This window comes from Sturnus vulgaris, chromosome 24 (genome assembly GCF_052056855.1).
Source record: "Sturnus vulgaris isolate bStuVul1 chromosome 24, bStuVul1.hap1, whole genome shotgun sequence".
Classification (NCBI taxonomy): Eukaryota; Metazoa; Chordata; class Aves; order Passeriformes; family Sturnidae; genus Sturnus; species Sturnus vulgaris.
The window spans coordinates 6,044,931-6,063,928 of record NC_142266.1 but is presented as its reverse complement, the minus strand read 5'-3'; the positions used below and the strand labels follow the sequence as shown (position 1 = coordinate 6,063,928).

The 18,998-nt window shown below is 51.2% G+C and overlaps 2 protein-coding genes across 2 annotated transcripts; one reads left to right on the top strand and one right to left on the bottom strand.

Annotated features, from left to right (window-relative positions):
* Nucleotides 1-861: 861 nt before the first annotated feature.
* Nucleotides 862-4,115, top strand: PPIE (peptidylprolyl isomerase E). Its single transcript, XM_014885680.2, has 10 exons — nucleotides 862-941; nucleotides 1,096-1,194; nucleotides 1,461-1,504; nucleotides 2,027-2,053; nucleotides 2,218-2,299; nucleotides 2,412-2,512; nucleotides 2,633-2,756; nucleotides 2,842-3,027; nucleotides 3,555-3,697; nucleotides 3,791-4,115. The coding sequence occupies exons 1-10, from the start codon at nucleotides 911-913 to the stop codon at nucleotides 3,857-3,859; spliced, it is 906 nt and encodes a 301-aa protein (XP_014741166.1). The 5' UTR covers nucleotides 862-910; the 3' UTR covers nucleotides 3,860-4,115.
* Nucleotides 4,116-6,555: 2,440 nt separating this feature from the next.
* Nucleotides 6,556-18,953, bottom strand: LOC106858740 (bone morphogenetic protein 8B-like). The gene is made up of 7 exons (XM_014885550.2): nucleotides 18,371-18,953; nucleotides 12,634-12,826; nucleotides 11,499-11,647; nucleotides 9,958-10,152; nucleotides 9,198-9,277; nucleotides 8,785-8,895; nucleotides 6,556-6,837 (listed from the first exon to the last, which is right to left on the bottom strand). The coding sequence occupies exons 1-7, from the start codon at nucleotides 18,951-18,953 to the stop codon at nucleotides 6,688-6,690; spliced, it is 1,461 nt and encodes a 486-aa protein (XP_014741036.2). The 3' UTR covers nucleotides 6,556-6,687.
* Nucleotides 18,954-18,998: the final 45 nt, after the last annotated feature.

The window sequence follows — 18,998 nt, the reverse complement described above, 5'->3', positions numbered from 1 at the left end:
ATTTCATACTCCAAAAGTGGCTGAGTTTTGGCACTGGCGTCAATAAATCCTTTACAAACTTTGGGTGATCTTTTGGGACAAAAAATGTTATTTTCAGCTGGCTCTTTTTAATGGTTCTGCTGCTCTTTCATACTTTAAAAGTGCCGAATTTTGGCACTGGGGTCCATAAATCTTACTTTGGGATAAAAAGCGTTATTCAGATAAACATGAATTCTGAAAGAAAGAATCACAGACTCATTAAGCTCGAAGGGGAAAAATACCTCGTTCAGGCATCCCACAGCAGATCCGAGGTTTGGAAAAGCCCGGAGTGGGTGGAAGGAGCGTGGTGGGGAGGCAGAAGGGATGCTCTGGTGGATTCTCTCTGCCGGGGATATTCTGATGGATTCTCTCTGTCTGGGATATTCTGATGCATTTTCTCTTTCAGGGATGCTCTGGTGGATTTTCTCTGTCTGGGATGCTCTGGTGGATTTTCTCTTTCAGGGATATTCTGATGGATTTTCTCTTTCAGGGATATTCTGATGGATTTTCTCTTTCAGGGATTCTCTGGTGGATTTTCTCTTTCAGGGATATTCTGATGGATTCTCTCTGTCTGGGATATTCTGATGCATTTTCTCTTTCAGGGATGCTCTGGTGGATTTTCTCTGTCTGGGATTCTCTGATGGATTCTCTCAGGGATGCTCCGATGGATTTTCTCTTTCAGGGATTCTCTGATGGATTCTCTCAGGGATTCTCTGGTGGATTTTCTCTCTCAGGGATGCTCTGATGGATTCTCTCTTTCAGGGATGCTCTGGCGGGTTTTCTCTCCCCTGTCCGCGCTCCGTGCCCGCCCAGCCCCGCGCAGGGCGGAGCGCTGTCGCCGTTCCGGGGCGGGCCGAGCCGGGCTGAGCCGTTCCGGGGCAACCGGGGCGCGATGGCGGCCACCAAGCGGGTTCTGTACGTGGGTGAGTGGCCGGGCTGGGGGATCCCCCCGAGGGGCTGGGGCTACTGGCAGTGCCCGGTGACCACTGGCAGTGCCCCGTGGCCACTGTCCATACTCGGTGCTGGCCGTGCCCGGTGACCACTGGCCATGCCCGGTGACCACTGGCCACCCCGCAGGCGGGCTGGCAGAGGAGGTGGACGAGAAGGTTCTGCACGCTGCCTTCATCCCTTTCGGAGACATCACCGACATCCAGATCCCGCTGGACTACGAGACCGGTGCGTGCCTGAACAGAAGCTTTTTACCTCACCGTGTTCTAGTCCAAGAAAAATATTTATCACACTGCTATTTCTAAATTTTGTTAATAACAGAACTAAAAGAAGCTATATTCATACAGCGAAGTTTTCCGACATTATACAATGTTATACGTTATAGCATTGATTTTAGTGTTTGTGAAAAGCCAATAATCTGTTATGTGCTTGTAACACTGGGATGGGAGTGATGTGTCCGTGCTGGCCCTGACCCCTGGGTTCCCTCCCTGCAGAAAAGCACCGAGGATTTGCCTTCGTGGAATTTGAGCTGGCAGAGGTGAGGAACCAGCAAGTGTTTGAGCCATTTGGGGTTTTGCTGCCCTTGGGGTTTTGCAATGGATCCTTTTCCTGCTGGAGAAATCAGATGTTGTTCTGCTCTTCCAAGTTCCCACTTTTCCCATTTTCTCTTGGGCTGGAGTTTCTACTTTTCCTATTTCCAGCCCAGACTGCTCCCCTGCCATCATCCCTGGCTGGGTTTCTTGGTTTCATGGCCACCATGGGCTGTCATATATTTGTCCTCTTATCATCTATTCTGGGCTTTGGACACAAATCTCTCCCAAATGCTCATGGCAGCAATAAAACATTTTAAATGCAAGGGGTTAGTGGGTTGTTGGAAGATGAGACCCACATGGGGTTTGGTTATGGATTTACAAAATTCATCCCTTCATGCATCCCTGGGATAGATGAAAGGAAAACCTGGCAGTCATCTTTATAATGAAATGCTGGGACATGGCTATGCTGGGCCTTGAGAATAAATCTTAATAATGATTTTAACTGGATTTTTTTTTTTTTTTTGCAGGATGCAGCAGCAGCTATTGACAACATGGTATGGACCCTGCTCCCAGTCGTGTTCCCTGTTCATGGGGATCTGTGGCTTTGCTGCCCTGGGTACAGAGCAAGCACAAGCTCTGTCCTCTGAGCTCTGCTTTGGGGGTACGGTGGTTTTATCCCTTTTGGTGGGCTTTGGTGTGCTTTTTTTCCCCTCTGCAGAACGAGTCTGAGCTCTTTGGCAGGACAATCCGTGTGAACCTGGCCAAACCCATGAGGATTAAAGAAGGATCATCCAGGCCTGGTGGGTTGGGGAGCAGAACATCCCTGGGGATGCTCAGAGCTCCGTGCACAAGCTGAGCTGTGGCTCCTGTGGGTCAATTCCTGTGCTCTGAGCTTTCCTTTTGTGGCCACAGTCTGGTCAGATGATGAGTGGCTGAAGAAGTTTTCAGGGAAGACTTTGGAGGAGAACAAGGAGGAGGGAGGAGCAGAGGCCCCCAAAACAGAGGCGCAGGAGGTAGAAAAAAAAACCAGGAGCGATCTCTATCCCCATTATCCCAAAGGATGAGAGTGCAAAGCTGGAGGCAGAGCAGAGAAACTCACCTCAACTTGCTTATTTTTGAATTTTCCTTCTCAGGATGAGCCTCCTGCTAAGAAATCCCGGGTGAACCCCCAGGTTTACATGGAGATCAAGATTGGGAACAAACCGGCGGGGCGGCTGCGGATCCTGCTGCGCTCCGACGTGGTGCCCATGACTGCAGGTGAGGAGGGGGCCCAGCCTGCCCCTGCTGCTGCCTCCCAGCCTGGCACAGCTCCCACCTCCCTCCCCTCTGCCCCCCAACACAGAGAATTTCCGCTGCCTCTGCACCCACGAGAAGGGATTTGGCTTCAAAGGCAGCAGCTTCCACCGGATCATCCCCCAGTTCATGTGCCAGGCTGGAGACTTCACCAACCACAACGGCACCGGTGGCAAATCCATCTATGGGAAGAAGTTTGATGATGAAAACTTCATCCTCAAGCACACAGGGCCAGGTAAAGCCATCTCCAGGCAGGGAGTGGAGAGAAAATGGCTCAGCATCATCTAGGGATCACATTTGGGCTGTTTTGGCTGTGTTGATAGCAGCAGCCCTGAATTTTATAATTATAATTATAATTATAATCTGCATCAGCCAGATTCTTCTGCCACATTCAGACCCTTGTGTCTCACCAAGCAGAAATGCATCATTCCCTCTCCATCCACTTCATTTGCAGTATTACATGAAGGAAAAACAATTTCAAAGCTGCTTTTCCTGCTTGATTTTAAACGAGGAATGTCACAGCATGAGTGTGAAAAGCAGGAGCAAGCAAGCAGGTTTATCTCCATACAAACAGCTTTGCTGTTACTGCAGATAAAAATAGCTGAGCATCTTTCACACTTGGAGGTGTTTCTCAGCATGACTGATTTCCAGCAGTTTCTGTGGATTTTGATATCCAGCAGAGTTTTGTGGGACGTGGGGATGGGGCTGGGCCGAAGCAGCAGCTCCTGTGCTCAGCCATCACTCTGCACTCTCTGCTCCCAGGGATGGTGTCCATGGCAAACTCGGGCCCAAACACCAACGGCTCCCAGTTCTTCATCACCTGTGACAAGACAGACTGGCTGGACGGGAAGCACGTGGTGTTCGGGGAGGTGACAGAGGGCATGGATGTGGTCAGGGAGATCGAGGTAGGTGAGGGCAGGAGGGTGCTGGGGGCACTGCCCACCTCCTTCCTGCCCTGAGGATTCGTGGCTGGAATTCCTGCTGTGCTTTTCTCCAAGGCTCAGGGCACCAAGGATGGGAAGCCAAAGCAGAAGGTGATCATCTCCGACTGCGGGGAGTGCCCGTGAGCCTTGGAGGGGCTGGATGGAGGAGCCTGGCCTGGAGGGACAGGGAAGCAGCAGGGATGGGACACCCCAGGGACTCCCCAGCTCTGCCCATCCTGCAGCTTCTACAGGAATTTCTCTTACAAAGGGGATAAATTCCTTCCCCAGGGATAAATCATTTCCCAGCCTGCGCTGCCCAAGCAGGGCTGGGCTGGTCCCGCTGCTGTGTTGTGTAAAAAAATTTATGTTTGGTAAAAAATAAAACCTAGTTTTAAAAATACTGAGGGTCTGGCTGCTGAATTCCTTCTGTGGGAGGCAAAGATTTTTTTTTTTTTTTTTTTTAATTTGTCCTCTTCCTCATTAATCCCGTGCCTAAATCCTGGCTCCAGGGGGAGGTTCCTGTGCCAGGGGAAGAAGAGCAGAGCTGAGCCTCTGGTGTTTGTTCCACAGCAGCATCTCCTGGAGGCGTTTTTGGCTTTGTAGTGTCCTTTTCCAGCAGCAGAGGGAGGCAGCTCCCTGGCTGGTGTCTCTCCTGCTGGAAAACCTGGTCCAGCTCCATCCCAGGGCGTTCACTGGGATGTGTGAACTGGAGAACACGGGCAGGACAAGGAACACCAGGAAATGAGGGAGCCCTTTGGGTGATGAAGAATTAAAAAAAAACCCAAAAAAAACAGAGTGATGAGCCTGTAGGAAGGGATTTCCAGACTCTAGGTTGCAGGGTGGGATAAACCACATGGATTTATAATTCTGTGCTGGGCAGCCCTGGCTTTGCACTTCAAGGTGAGCAGGAATTGATGGATTTGGGGTTTGCTGTGAAATTATGGATGTTTGGTTCTGGGCTTGTGCAGGTATTGGCAGGAAGGACGAGGCTGCTGAGGTGGAGAGGAAGATCTGATGCTCGGATTTTGGGGCTGTTTGGAAGTTCTTGTGCCATTGGGGATTTTGGGTTTGCCCAGCCCAGCCCCTCACAAGTCAGGGCTGTTGCTTTTCCATAAATGTTGCTTTTTTTCCATTGCCTGGTTTCCTAAGGTACTTGTGGGTTGTGCATTGTCCTAAAACTGAGACAAGGTGAGCTGCAAGGATGTGATTCCTGACAGATAAACCAGCCCAGCTTTTCCTTTCTCTTTTCTTTTTGTTTAAATCCCACATTTTAAATCAACCCTTGCAGGCACCTTTAGCAGGATCTGACAGTGCAGAGTGAGTGGAAGGCCTGGGTGTTCTCTCTCCCCCAGATCCCATGGAGCCAGGATTGCATCCTGAGCTGGATTTCGTGTGGAATTAAATATTCAGAAAAGCAAGACCTGTCCTGGGGAGCTGGGCACTGACAGGGAGCAAATCTTCATTATTTTCATGGGGTTATTGGGATTTTTCCCCCACTGTGCCAGGTTCTTTCCTTGTTTATTGATGTAAGGTTCCCCAGGTAGCCGAGCTGAGAACCAGGACAGGTTTTCCTTTTAAAATCAGAGCAAATAAATAATTTAATTGTGCAAATAAGCTGGGGAAGCTGCCTGGGGCTGGTGCAGTCCCAGCCCTGCTGGGAGCCCACGGGATGGGCACAGCCTGACCTAAAACTCACATTTTCAAGCAAATAGGTACAATTTTAGCAGATTCTGGGTATTTTTTCATTGCGAAATGTCCTCTGAACAGAGCCCTGTTGTGCTGTGACATTAAAAAACAAAGAGCAAGAGAAACTCCGTGTTTACTTTCCAAACTTTGCGTTTATTTTATAACAGTTGCCGTAGCTCAATATGGATATTTTATTTTTTTTCCAGCTGGCTGAGTTTGGTGAACTTTGGGTAAACAGGAGGGGGGGTTAGTCAGCCAGCTGCTTAATTGGCTGATGATATTTTCATTAAGGGAATTAAAAGCACTTGGGTAGAGGTGGGTTAGTGGAGAAATGCACAGCAAGAAACAGCTCAGACCCAGAGCAACCTGGATGTTGCCTCCCCCCATAAAAAAATGCCTCCAGCACAGGGAAAACAAATCAAACAAAACAGGATCAGCCAAAAATCCTCTCTTTCCTATATATATATATATATATGTTTGTATATATTTATGTGTCTCATCAAGCAGGATAAGAGAAAGGAAGTTTTGTATTATTTACATCTAGAAAGGGGTGGGAGGGGCTTGTTTTTGGGTTTTTATTTTTATTATTAATGGATTTTGCTCTGGTGCAGCCCACGAAGCTCCTCTTCCATGCTTGCAGCAGAAACCCAGGGTCACATTGGTCTGTGAGGGGACATCCAGGAGGAATAATGGGATATCCAGGGGGAATAATGGGATATCCAGGGGGAATAATGGGAAATCCAGGAGGAATAATAGGATATCCATGGGGAATAATGGGATATCCATGGGGAATAATGGGATATCCAGGGGGAATAATGGGAAATCCAGGAGGAATAATAGGATATCCATGGGGAATAATGGGATATCCAGGAGGAATAATGAGATGTCCAGGAGGAATAATGGGATATCCAGGGGGAATAATGGGATATCCAGGAGGAATAATGAGAAATCCAGGGGTGGGAATGGGACACTCAGGGATGGGAATGGGACATCCAGAGAGAATAATGGCCAGGAGGAATAATGGGAAATCCAGGAGGAATAATGGAATATCCAGGAGGAATAATGGAATATCCAGGGGGAATAAAGAGAAATCCAGGGGTGGAAATGGGACACTCAGGGATGGGAACAGGATATCCATGGATGGAAATGGGACATCCAGGGGTGGGAATGGGACATCCAGGGGGAATAATGGGATATCCAGGGGTGGGAATGCGATATCCAGGGATGAAAATGGGACATCCAGGGGTGGGAATGGGACATCCAGGGGTGGGAATGGGACCTGTCCATCAGTGGCAGCCGCAGGATTTCACCACCATGTTCCGATGTTTCTTGAGGATGACGTTGTTGTTGTTGTCGTAGTAGAGCACAGAGGTGGCACTGAGCTTGGTGGGGGCACAGCACGCCTTGGGCACGGCCTCAGGCTTCATCAGGTGGACCTGGGCGATGGATGGAGCCCGTCAGCACCAGCAGACGTGGCTCCAGGCGACAGAAAAAGCCCTGGGTGAATGGGGGGATTATTTCCATCTTTTTGCAAAAATATTTATTCTAAACTCCAGGCAGTCCCTGCTGCGGTTTATATTGGATCAGGGCTCATGGCACTGCGTGGGCCAGGCAGCCCCTTCATTAATTTGGGATTTCAGGGCCCTTTTTCTCACAAAAACAGACAAATGACTTTTTAAAAAAACCCATAAATCAGCACAGCACGAGTCAGGCTCCGCGGTGTGGGCGGGGGGAACTCCGGGTGTTATTCCAACAGAGATCCTCCACCCCAAACTTCAAACCTAAAGTCCACAACACCTCTGCGAGCACGGCTGAGCTGTGGAATGGTTTTCCCCTGCTCGGGCTGTGTTTTATCCTGATGTTCTGCAGGGCAGCAGCCGGAGGGAGGCTCGGCAGGACACACAGAACCCTCGCTGGCTGCCCTGACATGTGCCATTAATTTATGGCCGGGGCAACCGAGCTCTCCCAGCTCGGAAGTCCGGTGTTTTTGCTGTCCAAACCCTGCTATTTGCAGCTCAGGCTGTGGCTGGCACGGCCCCACAGCCGCCTTTGCCCTGGCTCTTCCCAGAAGGGCCGGATCCAGGTGATTCACATCCTGCCCCGACCGCTCCGGTTTTGGGAACAGCGTTGGGTTTAGGGGTGATGGGTGGGTGTAAAAGGGGAGGGGGGGAAAAAGATTCCTCCTTGCATCTGCCAGCATGGTTCCCAGCCCCCAGATGGGCCCTGGAAGCTTCGTTAATGTCAAAATTAAACACCTTCAAAGGCTGGGCCCAGGGCTCGGCGCTCCCTGTAATTAAGAGCGAGCACCGGAGCCGGGGTGGCTCTGCCATTGGGAAACCAAACACTCACAGGGCAGGAAATTCCAGAAATTAAAGCTCTGGCTGGGATGTGGGGTGGGTTTGGGAAAAAAAAAAACAACCCAAAAACAGCGAGGCATTAAAGCTTTCCTGCTTGGAATATGCTGAGCCCAACGTTTGGGTGCTGGGGATGTGGATAAACCCCTGGAAACAGCTGGAGAGGAGGGTGCAGGGATGGCGTGGAGACTTTTTTGGGTGGCTCTGATGTGCCCTGGGCTTGTCCCTGCTCCCCAGTTTGCTGCCAGGGCAGAGGGACCATCATAACCTGTGAGAATTCATCAGTTCTGCCCCAGCTGCTGTGAAACTGGAGCAGGAGCGTGTGAGTCAGGAAATCAAGAGGTGAGGGAAGCTCTGGAATTACAAAATCCCAGAAGTTGCTGTTGGCACCCTTCAGGTTGAGGATGAGGGGCAGAGCTTGGTGCCCTCCACTCTGGGTCTCTCCATGAATGCCTTGAAATTCCATATTGGAACCTCCTTCTTTAAAATTCCATATTGGACCCTCTTCCTTTAAATTCCATATTGGAACCTCTTCCTTTAAATTCCATATTGGAGCCTCCTCTATATTCCATATTGGAATCTCCTCCTTTAAATTCCATATTGGAGTCTCCTCTAAATTCCATATTGGAACTTCCTTCTTTAAATTCCATATTGGACCCTCTTCCTTTAAATTCCATATTGGAGTCTCCTGCTTTAAATTCCATATTGGAACCTCCTCCTTGAAATTCCATATTGGAACCTCCCCCTTTAAATTCCATATTGGAGCCTCCTCTAAATTCCATATTGGAGCCTCCTCCTTAAAATTCCATATTGGAGCCTCCTGTGAGCCTGTGGTGGGGCCCAGCCCATGAGCAGCCACCCAGATGTGTGAGCACCCTTCCAGATGTGCATGCACCCACCAATTCCTTATTTCAATCAGGAGCCCAACTGCACCCTCCCACCTAAACACCCTCAAAGCTCATCCCAAAATCCCAGCCCTCCCTCAGGAGCTGCCAGTGCTCCCCAGGACCCTGAGTGTCCTGCACTGACCAGGGACTGCAGGATGGCGTGGTTGGTGGCATTCATGCAGGAATCCAGTGGGAATGCACACTCCCCCTCGCAGTAATAGGCTGAGTATCCCTGTGGAGCAATCACCCAATCCTGAAAAAAAAAAAAAAAAAAAAAAAGGGATTACATGGAGGGCTTCAACCTTCTGTGCCCCCTCATCCATTCCCCACCTGCACAAACAACTCAGCCACCTCCTCCCTGTGCCAGCATTAAAGGTTTATTTTGATTTTTTTGAGTTGTTCGGGGTCACCGGTGGGGTTTGGGGTTGTGGCAGTTCATGTTTGCCTTCCCAGCTCCCAGCATGGTTTCATGGGCAGGAGAACCCAGCCTGGGAGGGAGCTCAGAGTGAGGGGAAATTGAATAAAATCTTTTTTTTTTTTTTTTTTTTTTTTTACCAGCCAGCCGAGGTCCTGGAAGCTGACGTAGAGCTCGTGGCGCCGGCAGACCTGCCTCCCATCTGTGCTGTGGACATCGTCTGTGGGGAAAGGGAATTTCAGCCCTGGAATCCCCCATCCCCCCATCAGAGGTTGGGTACATCCCCTGGGAATTGGGATTAGCCCAGGAGAACCAAAGGAGAGGAGCCTTTGTTGCTGCAAAAGCGGCTCCAGACCGATTTTATCAATAAATTTTATCAATATAAATTGATGTTCCAATATTGGGATGAAGGAATTCGGCTTTGGAAGGGCTAAAGCCCAGCTTTGCTGGTTTTGAGGGTTTCCCAAACTCGGTGGTTTCAGGGCCTTCCTGCTCCCCTCCTGCCTGAGCTTTCTGGAGCTGTGACACCTTCCCAGGGCTCCAAAGCCAAGGGCAATGAGGCAAAAATTCCAATATTCAGTAATCCTGACACGCTCACAAAACACCATTTCCTTGAGGGCATCCAACCCAAACCCTCTCTGCACCTCCCAAGCTGCAAAAACCTCCCATCCCAAAACCTCAGAGCTTCTCTGCTCGCACCAAAAAATCAGGATTTCAAGGTGCTGAAAAGCAGAACCTCGAGTTTTCCATAGGGCTCCCTCCTCCTTCAAAAAAAAAACAAAAACAAAAACAAAACAAAAACAAACAAACAAACAAAAAAAAAAACAAAAAAAAACAAAAAAAAAAAAAAAAAAAAACCAAAACAAAAAAAAACAAAAAACAAACAAAAAACCACCTTACCAAAAATTCCTGGGAGCTTGTTTGGGTGGGGGAGGTCGTTGGATTTTTTGGGCTGCCTCCTCCTCGGGGCTTTGGCTGCTCTTGTGACACGGGCAGGGCTGGGGCTGGCTCGGAAAAATGTCACCATGAAAGGTTGTTTGGAACGGGGTCCCCGGCGCCCCAGGAGCCCGGCTGAGCCTGGATCCACGCTCTGCCCTGTGGGACAGGGTTGGATCTCAAAAATCTGGAATTTTTTGAGCTTTCTGTGCCTTCTAGGCACAGACACACCCCCCCCCCCACCACTGGAAAACACTGGAGAAGTTGGAACCTTGGAGAAGGCTTGGAAATGTGAATAATGAGTTAGTAAATATGAATAATGAGTTAGTAAATGTGAATCATGAATTAGTAAATATGAATAATAAGTTAGTAAATATGAATAATGAATTAGTAAATATATGATTATATTTATTTATATTATATATTTATTTTATATTATATATTATATTATTTATTTATTATTATTTATATTTTTATTATTTTTTATATATATATATTAATAAATATAATGAGTTAGAAATCACAAACGTGCAGTGGGTTAGATCTCTGTGTTGTCACTGGGTGATGGGTTTTAAATTTTAAGGTTTCATAGTGTAGTGGTGGATATGGGACAGAATGGAGAATTTTGGGTGGTGTCTTTTTCTTTGTTCATCTTCCTCACAGAACTCAGGCAGTGACCTTTGGTTGGTCAATGTCACTCTAAGGGTGGTGGCAATCTATTATTGGGTCAAAAGGATAAATAATGTAGGTGTAAAATTTTATTGGTTTGTTTGGCTTTAAAAGGCTTTGAAGCAGGCTCAGCTGGGACCATTTCCCCACTTCAAGCAAGGAGCTGGAGGTGCTGTCACAATTTCTGTAATTTCTGATAAAATATAATAAACATCCAAGCCCCAATATGAGAATTACCTCAATCATTTTTCTAATAATCCTGGCTCTGAAGAAAACCAAACGAAACTGATGACAAACCACTAATGAGGGGTGCAAACCCCAACTTTCACCCCCACAGGACCATGGGAGGGTTTGTCCTCAAACAGAACTCGTTTGGTTAAAGAAGAGATTAAAAATAAAGGGATTTTGCAGCTGGTTTTGGCATCCCAAGGTTGAAGCCCCCTGAGGATCCTGTTCCAAAAATTGGTCACACTGGGTTATTCAAGGATTAAAATTGATTTTCTCCTTTGCCTCTTTGGAGGGGAAGGAATGGATGGGGCGTTCCTGGATGGGATTTCTCCTCCCATGGAAGAGGAGATGCTGATTTAATCCCGTGGGGAATAGAGGGTTAATCCTGTGCCACACACACAGAGGATCCCTCCAGGTAAGGAGTTCATTAAGTGTTAATGGGGTTAATTACAGTCCACACCATCAGAACCTGCAAACCCAGACTGCCGGCACTCATCACAGCTGGAAATTTAAAATTGCACTGAGATCACCCCCTCCACCACATCCCACGGCACCCCAATTCCTGGGAATTTGGCCCCAAACACTCCAGGGAGGTCAGGCAGACTCACCATCATCAGTCTCCACGTAGAGCCTCAGCCCCAGGTTGTATTTCTGATCCACTGACCAGTGGTTGCTGGCGGCTGTGACATCAAACACGAGCCAGCCCTCTGTCCCAGCACGCAGGTCCTGCACATCCAGCAGGAACAGGTCAGATTCCCTGCAGGAACAGGGGGAGAAGGAGCAGCTCCCAGTGAGTAACAGCACCCCAAGGGCTCCAGCAGGGAGGATAATGAATGGAAATGACTCCTGGGAGCTGTGTCCGGACACATCCCGGCTCTCGGTGCCACTGGCTGTGCTGGATGGACACTGTGGGGGTGTCCTGGCAGCTGCCCTGGGAAAAGCTCCCTCCCCACCCAGGTGGGAATGCCAGGGAGTGGCACTGCCCTGTGGGAAAGTGTGGGAGCAGCTGGACACGGCTGGGGTGGGGTGGGAAAGCCTGGAGCTGGTCCCCATACCTGCCACAGTCCCCAGCATCTTCATCCCAATTTCCATCCCCATCATCCCAATTTCCATCCCCATCACCCCATTCCCACCCCCATTCCACTCTTCTTCAGTTCCATTCCCATCTTCATTCCTGTACCCACACCCATTCCCATCATCTTTATCCCCATTCCCATTTTCATTCCTGTACCTATCCCATTCCCATCTTCTTCATTCCTTTACCCATTCACATTTTCATTCCCACCTCTTTCCCGTCCCCATCATCCCCATCCCCATCCTCATCCCCTGCATTCTCACCCCCATTCCCATCATCTTCATCCCCTTTCCCATTCCCATCTTCTTCGTCCCCTTACCCACTCACATTTTCATTCCCACTCCCATTCTCTTTCCCCATCCCCTGCATTCTCACCCCCATTCCCATCATATTCCTATTCCTATTCCTATTCCTATTCCTATTCCTATTCCTATTCCTATTCCTATTCCTATTCCTATTCCTATTCCCATTCCCATTCCCACCTTCTTCACTCCCACACCCTTTCCCAACCTCACCATCCTCATCCTCATCCCCACTCCCATCTCCTTCACCCCAATCCCATCCCCATCACCCCACACCCCCTCCCACCGCCTTCATCCTTACACCCACCCCCCTCATCCTCATCCCCACCCCTCTTCCTGCCGATCCCACCATTCCCAGCCTGTCACCTGTTGGAATGCTGTGCAGCCACCTCGTAGATGCTGATGTGGAGGCTGCTGTTGCCGTGGCTGGGGACACCCCGGGATTTGTAGATGCGGAACTCGGCGGCCGTCACGGCCTCTCCCGCCGGCACCTGGGTCAGGTCGAACCTGAACTCCTTCCAGTAAGGCTTGGGTGAGAACAGATCCCGGTCCTGCTCCACTGCACAGCAAAAAGGGGTCAGGGATGGCTGATCCAAGCCTGGAACCTCCCCACACTGAGCGTCCCCAAATGGATTTTGGCGACAGAGCCGCTGGTTCTGAGCTGCTCTCAATTCCCATCTCCTGGGAGTTTGAATCTGGATGCAGCCTCCCCTATTCCTGCAATTTATTCTGCTGTGAACCCACCAGCTTCCCCTCCCAGCCCTCTTCCTTTATTATTAATTACAATTAAAATCATTTAAATTAAAATTCAAAGAGCAAACGCTGGCTATGGGAGGAGCACAGAGAGTGTGCCGTGCTCTAGGGGCTGCAGCTTTTTGTGCTTCATCAAAAGGTGAAAAACACACTCAAAAAAATGGAGGTTTTGGGGGTCAGCAGGATCATCTGGAGCAGGAATTGGGGTTTTCCAAATTTTTTTTGCTGCAGGCAAGTCCAGGGCTCATCAGGGCCATCACTGGATAGCACAGGTCCACAAATAAAGATTTGTCCACAAGTCAAAATTTATCCACAAGTAAAGATTTTCAGGCTGTGTGTACTTGGGGAGCTGGGGGAGGATTATCAGGTCACTGCTCTGTAAAAAAAACTCCTCCCTTTTTCCTGAAAATACTTTATTTCTCCATCACACTGGGACAGGAAAAATCTGATTTTATTTTGTTCATCTGTAAAGAATAAACCTTCCTTTCTCTATGGTAATGCAGCCTCCACAGTTTTGCTAATGTGCAATTATTTGCTTCAAATTGTTCTTTAAAAATATCCCAATCTTCCTAGTCTGAGTATAATTAAAGTTTATTATTAAATATGATTCAATGTGACTAAAGCTTCTCCTGCTTCAGGCACAAAGGCGACGTAACCAATTTGACCTGGTGCTTACTTTTAAAACTAAAACAAATAAATAAGTAAATTTTAAAAAAATGTTTAAAATGCATTTTTTTAACCAATTCCAGGGGGTAAATATTCTAAATTTAATCCACCTTAGCCTTTCCATTCCTATTTATACAGAGGGAGCAGCGCATCCCTCCAAACCCAACACCGAGATTTCACTTATTATTTTTTTTTCTTCTCCTTCTTATTTTTTCCTTTTTTTTTTTTTTTTTTTACCCCTTTTCTTTTTTTTCTTTTTTTTTTTTTTTTTTTTTTTTTTAGCAAATCCCACATTCCCTCCAGCTCCTGGCCTCACCACAAGTCGTGTTATAAAAAAAGCCCAGGGCGGATGCGGAGAACGCTTCCTGCTCCGGCGGGGCGGCTGCCAGCTGTGGCAGGAGGATGCAGAGGGGACCTGACCCAACCCCTGTCCCCCTCTGGGAGTGACACAGAGCCCCCCAAACCCTCTGCAGCCCCTCAGGCTCTTCCCTCTTTTCCATTTCTTCCACCATCCCGTCGTGGGTTGGTTTTATTCCCTTGGATTTTTGGTGCTGTCGGAGCCGCCGAGGCCTCGTGGAGCTCAGAAAATTCTTAAATTCCCCCCAAAACACGAGCAGAGGTTTTTTTAGCACCGATAAACCCCTCAGTGGGTGTCCCAAAGGACATCCATGTACAGAGTGGTGTCCCCTTGGGTGTCCCCTTTGCTCCAAAACCTTTGGCTGGACCCTCACTCGGAGATGGGCAGAGGGATTTTTTTTTTGTCAGAGCCAAGGAGGTCACAAAGACCCCGCATCAGATTAAAAAAAAAAAAGCCAAAAAGGTGATTTTTGTCCCTAGAGAAGAGTGAAAACCTCTGTTAAATTTTTAAATGAAATTTTCCTGTCGCTGTGGAGGTGATGAGGGCAGAGGAGGGGATTTGGTGGGAGAGGAGCCCAGGGACACCCTGGCAGGAGGAGAAATGTTAATTAGCTGAGCTCCTTGATGAACCAAATTAGCTGGATCTGACAGCAATCTGTGTTTGGGGTGAAATTCTGGGAGGAATCCCTGAATTCTCTGCTTCTCCAGGGAGAAAAAAAAAAGGAAACCCCTTTAGAGGGGGAGGACGGAGGGAGAAGCTTCCCCTTCTGTGCCACAGCAGCTCGGAGAGGGCTCAACATCGCCGTGTTTGCTGCTGAAATAACAATTATTGTGAAATGAGAAGGCGGCAGGGCTGGGGGTGTGCTGGAGGTGCCCCCCCGGTTGGTTTGGGGAGCTCTGGTGCTCCTGGGAACCTTCCCCCGATTTGGGTTGACTCAGCCACGCCACCAACCCTCAATTATCTGTGGGTGGATGATCCGGATTGCAGAGGAGAGGCACCAAAAAAGCCCAACCCGAGCTTTTTGCTCTCCTTTCCCCCCTCCTTTGGCACCATCCCGAGGTGCTGCTGCATCTTCCCCGAAGTTGAATGTGCTCTGTGCTCCATCACCCCTCCAAAAAATGATATAAAAATTATTATACACCATGATATAAAATATATTTGTCGCCGTTCCCCTGGCAGGGGATGCCCAGCTCCATCTCAGCTGAGCCTCCTGGTGTCTCCCAGTCCTTGAGCATTCCCAGATCCCACCCTTCCTCCTGCTCCCCAGGTTATTCTTAGCTGCAGGTTTTTCTCTGTGCTCTTGCTGGGCTTCAGTCGTAATTACCGGTCCTGGCTGCTCCCAATGGGTCCCCACGATCATTTCAGACACCAAATTAAAAGGAAATGCCAGGATATTCAACCACATCAAGTGCTCTGGGTCCTAAAATAGGTTTAAAGGAGATGCAGGGAAGATGCTGTCCTTCACTAGCAAGCAGGGAAAAATAAGCTCTGGAGGCTTTCTGAAGTGGGGAGGGATTTAGGAGTTTTCCCAACACATCCAGACTCCCAGTTTGCCTCATGGGTGTTTCCTTCATCCTCCTGGGATGAGCACTGGGAGCTGCAGGGCACAGCAGCTCTGGACACCCCCAGTCCAGCTGCTTTTGGCTGGGACACAGCACCGTGGCTCAGGTGGATCCCTGGGATTTATTTGGGAAGCTTTTCCCGTTAAAACACATCCAGAGTGCTGACACCTTGGCTCAGGCTGCCCCGGGGTGGATGCCCAGAAGAGGAGGCTCAAACGGCTGCAAAACGAAGCCAGGGTTGGGGAAATCCTGTGGTAAATATGTGGGGGCTGAACTTCCAGTGTGGAGTGGAACAGCACATCCCAACTCCTAAAATCCAATTAAACAGGCTGATCTGAGCTCCCACCCCACTCTTATGGCTCCCTGGAGTTCCTGGGGTGCTGTGGCTGTTTTTTTTTTTCCAAGGTGTTCTGCATTCTTCTCCAGTGCTCCCTGGGCTTTCCAGGTTTGGCTGTGGGCACAGCTTCATCCCCAACAGCCACATGGAACCACGGACTGCTTTGGGTTGGGAGGAATCTCAAAGATCATCGAATTCCAACCCCTTGCCATGGGCAGGGACACCTTCCAATAAACCAGGAGCCATGGAAGCCAGGTGGGAGAGGGGGGATGTGTGAGCTGTGGTGTCCTGGGGAGCTCGGGAATGCTGTGAGTGCCCTCACCCCCTTCCCATTACAAATCTCTGCTCCACAAATCCCAAAGCCCATCCTCACCCTGGGCTTAAAAACCCCCAAATCCCACCTGACTCTTCCAGCGAGGGCACAGAAACAGCACAGGTCAGGTTTGTGCTCGCTCTGGGAGCAGCACAAGGGATGGGATGGGATGGGATGGGATGGGATGGGATGGGATGGGATGGGATGGGATGGGATGGGATGGGGATGGGATGGGTGGGTCCAGCATCCCCAAAAGCAGCTGGGGGTGCCCTGGCTGCCCCTGCCCCCCAAACTGGGCCGTGTTTGTGCTCCAGGGAGGTTTGTCATCCCCCTTCCCTCAGGAACGAGGTGTGCCAGCTCCAGCCCGGCTCACACAGGGGGTGGCTGCGAGCAAAGAGGTCCAGGTGCCCAATGGGGACCAGACTTTGCCTCATTTGCATGTCCCATCAGGATAATTGTGCAGCTCATTATGTACGCAAATGAGAGCTGGCCTTCTCCCACAAGAAAACCCTTATTTAATTAACATGAAGGGGCTGACGGAGCCGCAGAAATCAAAGCCATTCAAATTGAAGGCTGGAGCTGTGCTCCCCAGCTCCCTTGGCTGGGAAGGGGAGCAGTGTCCCTGTGCCTGCACCAGCAGTGACACCTCCCAAAGGCTCCCCCGAGCATCCCACTCTGCTTCCCATCAAACCTGACCATTTCAAAGCCCGTTCTGGTGCTTGGGTGTTGTCCCAAGTGCTCCGGTTTTTGTCTCCATCACTCTCAGCTTTGCCTGGATGCTGAGCTCCAGCAGTTCCCTCAGGACTCTGGAGGGGAGTTGGGTGCCTGCACCTTTGGGCACCCCAAGCACCTGGGTCTGACCCAGGGAGACTCCTCACACCCACACGTGGTACAGGGGTGTAGGAATGAGTGGGAGACACCTCCACAGCCCCTCCCTCGCCTAAACCTCCTCCCAAGGGTGCAGATCCCCCTCCCTGCCTCCAAGGAGTGATTCTCCCCATCCTCAGAGGTTGTGGAGCACTTGGGGTAACCTAAAGCAACGAGCAGCGGCAGGGGAAAGCTCCATATCCGAATTCCTGATCTGCAAATCCCGCTGGGGTCAGACCGACCAGCGCCTGCTCTGGGAGGGGACTCATCTCCTGCCGAGTATTTGTGGCCCCGCTGATGCTGGGAACAGCTCTGCTGCTGCTCCAGCAGCTCCTGGAAATTCGAGGGATGCTGGAGCTGGAGCCTGGTAACCAGCCGGACGGGATTCCAGCAATAATGAGCAGCCTCGAGGATTTTATTTGGAACCGTGATGCAGTGTCCCATCGAGGGTCACCCTGCTGCTGGCACCAGAGCTGCTGTGCCGTCCTGTCCTGAACCCCTCCTTGTGCCCACCAAAAACGGGCACAGCAGGGTGGGCGAGCCTCCCTCGGCTCCTCCTTGCTGCAGGACGTTTCCCTTCTCCATTTCCCCTTTTTAAACGGAGTTGGGATTCATCTCGGCCACTTTCACCCAACATTCGTGTCCCTCACCGCCGCTCTCCCCGTTATCGAGCTTAACTTTGGGCAAAAGAATTCGTTATTTGAACAAGGATGCCCTGGAAACCTTCCCAGGGCCGAGGGATGCTCGGAGCTGCCGGTACCACAATCGCGGGCCCGGAATTCGGGTTGGGATCAGCTCAGCCCCGTGTGCCCGTCTCTGTCCCCTCGGTGTCCCTTCGGTGCCTTCCCCTCTCCGCGCTGTGCGGGCTCAGCCGCCGCCTCCTCGCCGGTCCTACCCGTCCATTCCTGTCTGCTTTTGTCCCCTCGGTCCCTCCGTGTGTCCCGGTCCTCCCCCGGTCCTGCCTAAGCCGCCCGGATCGTCCCCGTGCGCTCCCGTGCCTCCACAAACTCCGGTGCGCTCCGATCTCCCCGGTCCTGCCAAAGCCACCGGGATCCTCCCCGCACGTCCCGGTGTCACCTCCCGGTACCCTCGGTGAGCCCCGGTGTGCTCCGATCATCTCGATCCCCCCCGGTCCTGCCAAAGCCACCGGGATCCTCCCCGCACGTCCCGGTACCCCCGGTATCCCCCGGTATCCCCCGGTGCTCTGAACATCCCGGTGTCCCCCGGTGTCCCGCAGCGGTTCTCACCCATATTGACGAGGCTGACCACGGTGTCTGCTCGGCTCACGACGCTGCCGGGCGGGGGGCTCTGCGTGCTGAGCCCGGTGAGCACCGGGCGCGACACGGCCGCTTCCTCACCCTCCTCCTCCTCCTCCTCGCCGGCCACAGCGTGGTACAGATCGAGCATGAAGAGCGGAGCGGCGGCGGCGGGGGCACGGGCGGGGGAGCGGGGCCGGGGCCGTCCGGGCAGCCCCAGCACGGCCAGGATCTCCCGCTGCACATCCCGCCGCTCCCCGCCGCTCAGCCGCCGCTGCGGGATCCCGGCGGAGTGGAGCCGGCGGCGGAGAACGCTGCCGCTGCCCAGCTGGCACAGCACGGCCGCCACCCACAGCAGTGCCACTGCCCCACGCCGCCCCCCGCCCCACATGGCACCGCCGGGACCCCCCGCCCGCCCCGGTGCGGTGCGGCCCCGGGCACCGGCACGGCCCCGGCTCCGGTCCCGGCCCGCCCCGGCGGGGCGAGGGAAAGGGATGGTCCCTGCAGCGGCACCGCCCCGGCCCCGGGACGCTCCGGTTGTCCCCGCCCGGCGGCTCCGGGGCACGGGGAGCATCGCTGGGCATGAGAAGAGGCAGGCACCGTGGAGATTTAAATCCGT

Coding starts and splice junctions, on each gene's coding strand:
- PPIE (XM_014885680.2), top strand. CDS start 911: ATGGCGGCCACCAAGCGGGTTCTGTACGTGG. Junction 942..1,095: donor CAAGCGGGTTCTGTACGTGG/GTGAGTGGCCGG, acceptor GCCACCCCGCAG/GCGGGCTGGCAGAGGAGGTG. Junction 3,698..3,790: donor ATGTGGTCAGGGAGATCGAG/GTAGGTGAGGGC, acceptor CTTTTCTCCAAG/GCTCAGGGCACCAAGGATGG.
- LOC106858740 (XM_014885550.2), bottom strand. CDS start 18,953: ATGCTCCCCGTGCCCCGGAGCCGCCGGGCGGGGACAACCGGAGCGTCC. Junction 11,648..12,633: donor GCTGCACAGCATTCCAACAG/GTGACAGGCTGG, acceptor CTGTTCCTGCAG/GGAATCTGACCTGTTCCTGC. Junction 9,278..9,957: donor CAAGCTCCCAGGAATTTTTG/GTAAGGTGGTTT, acceptor CTTTCCCCACAG/ACGATGTCCACAGCACAGAT.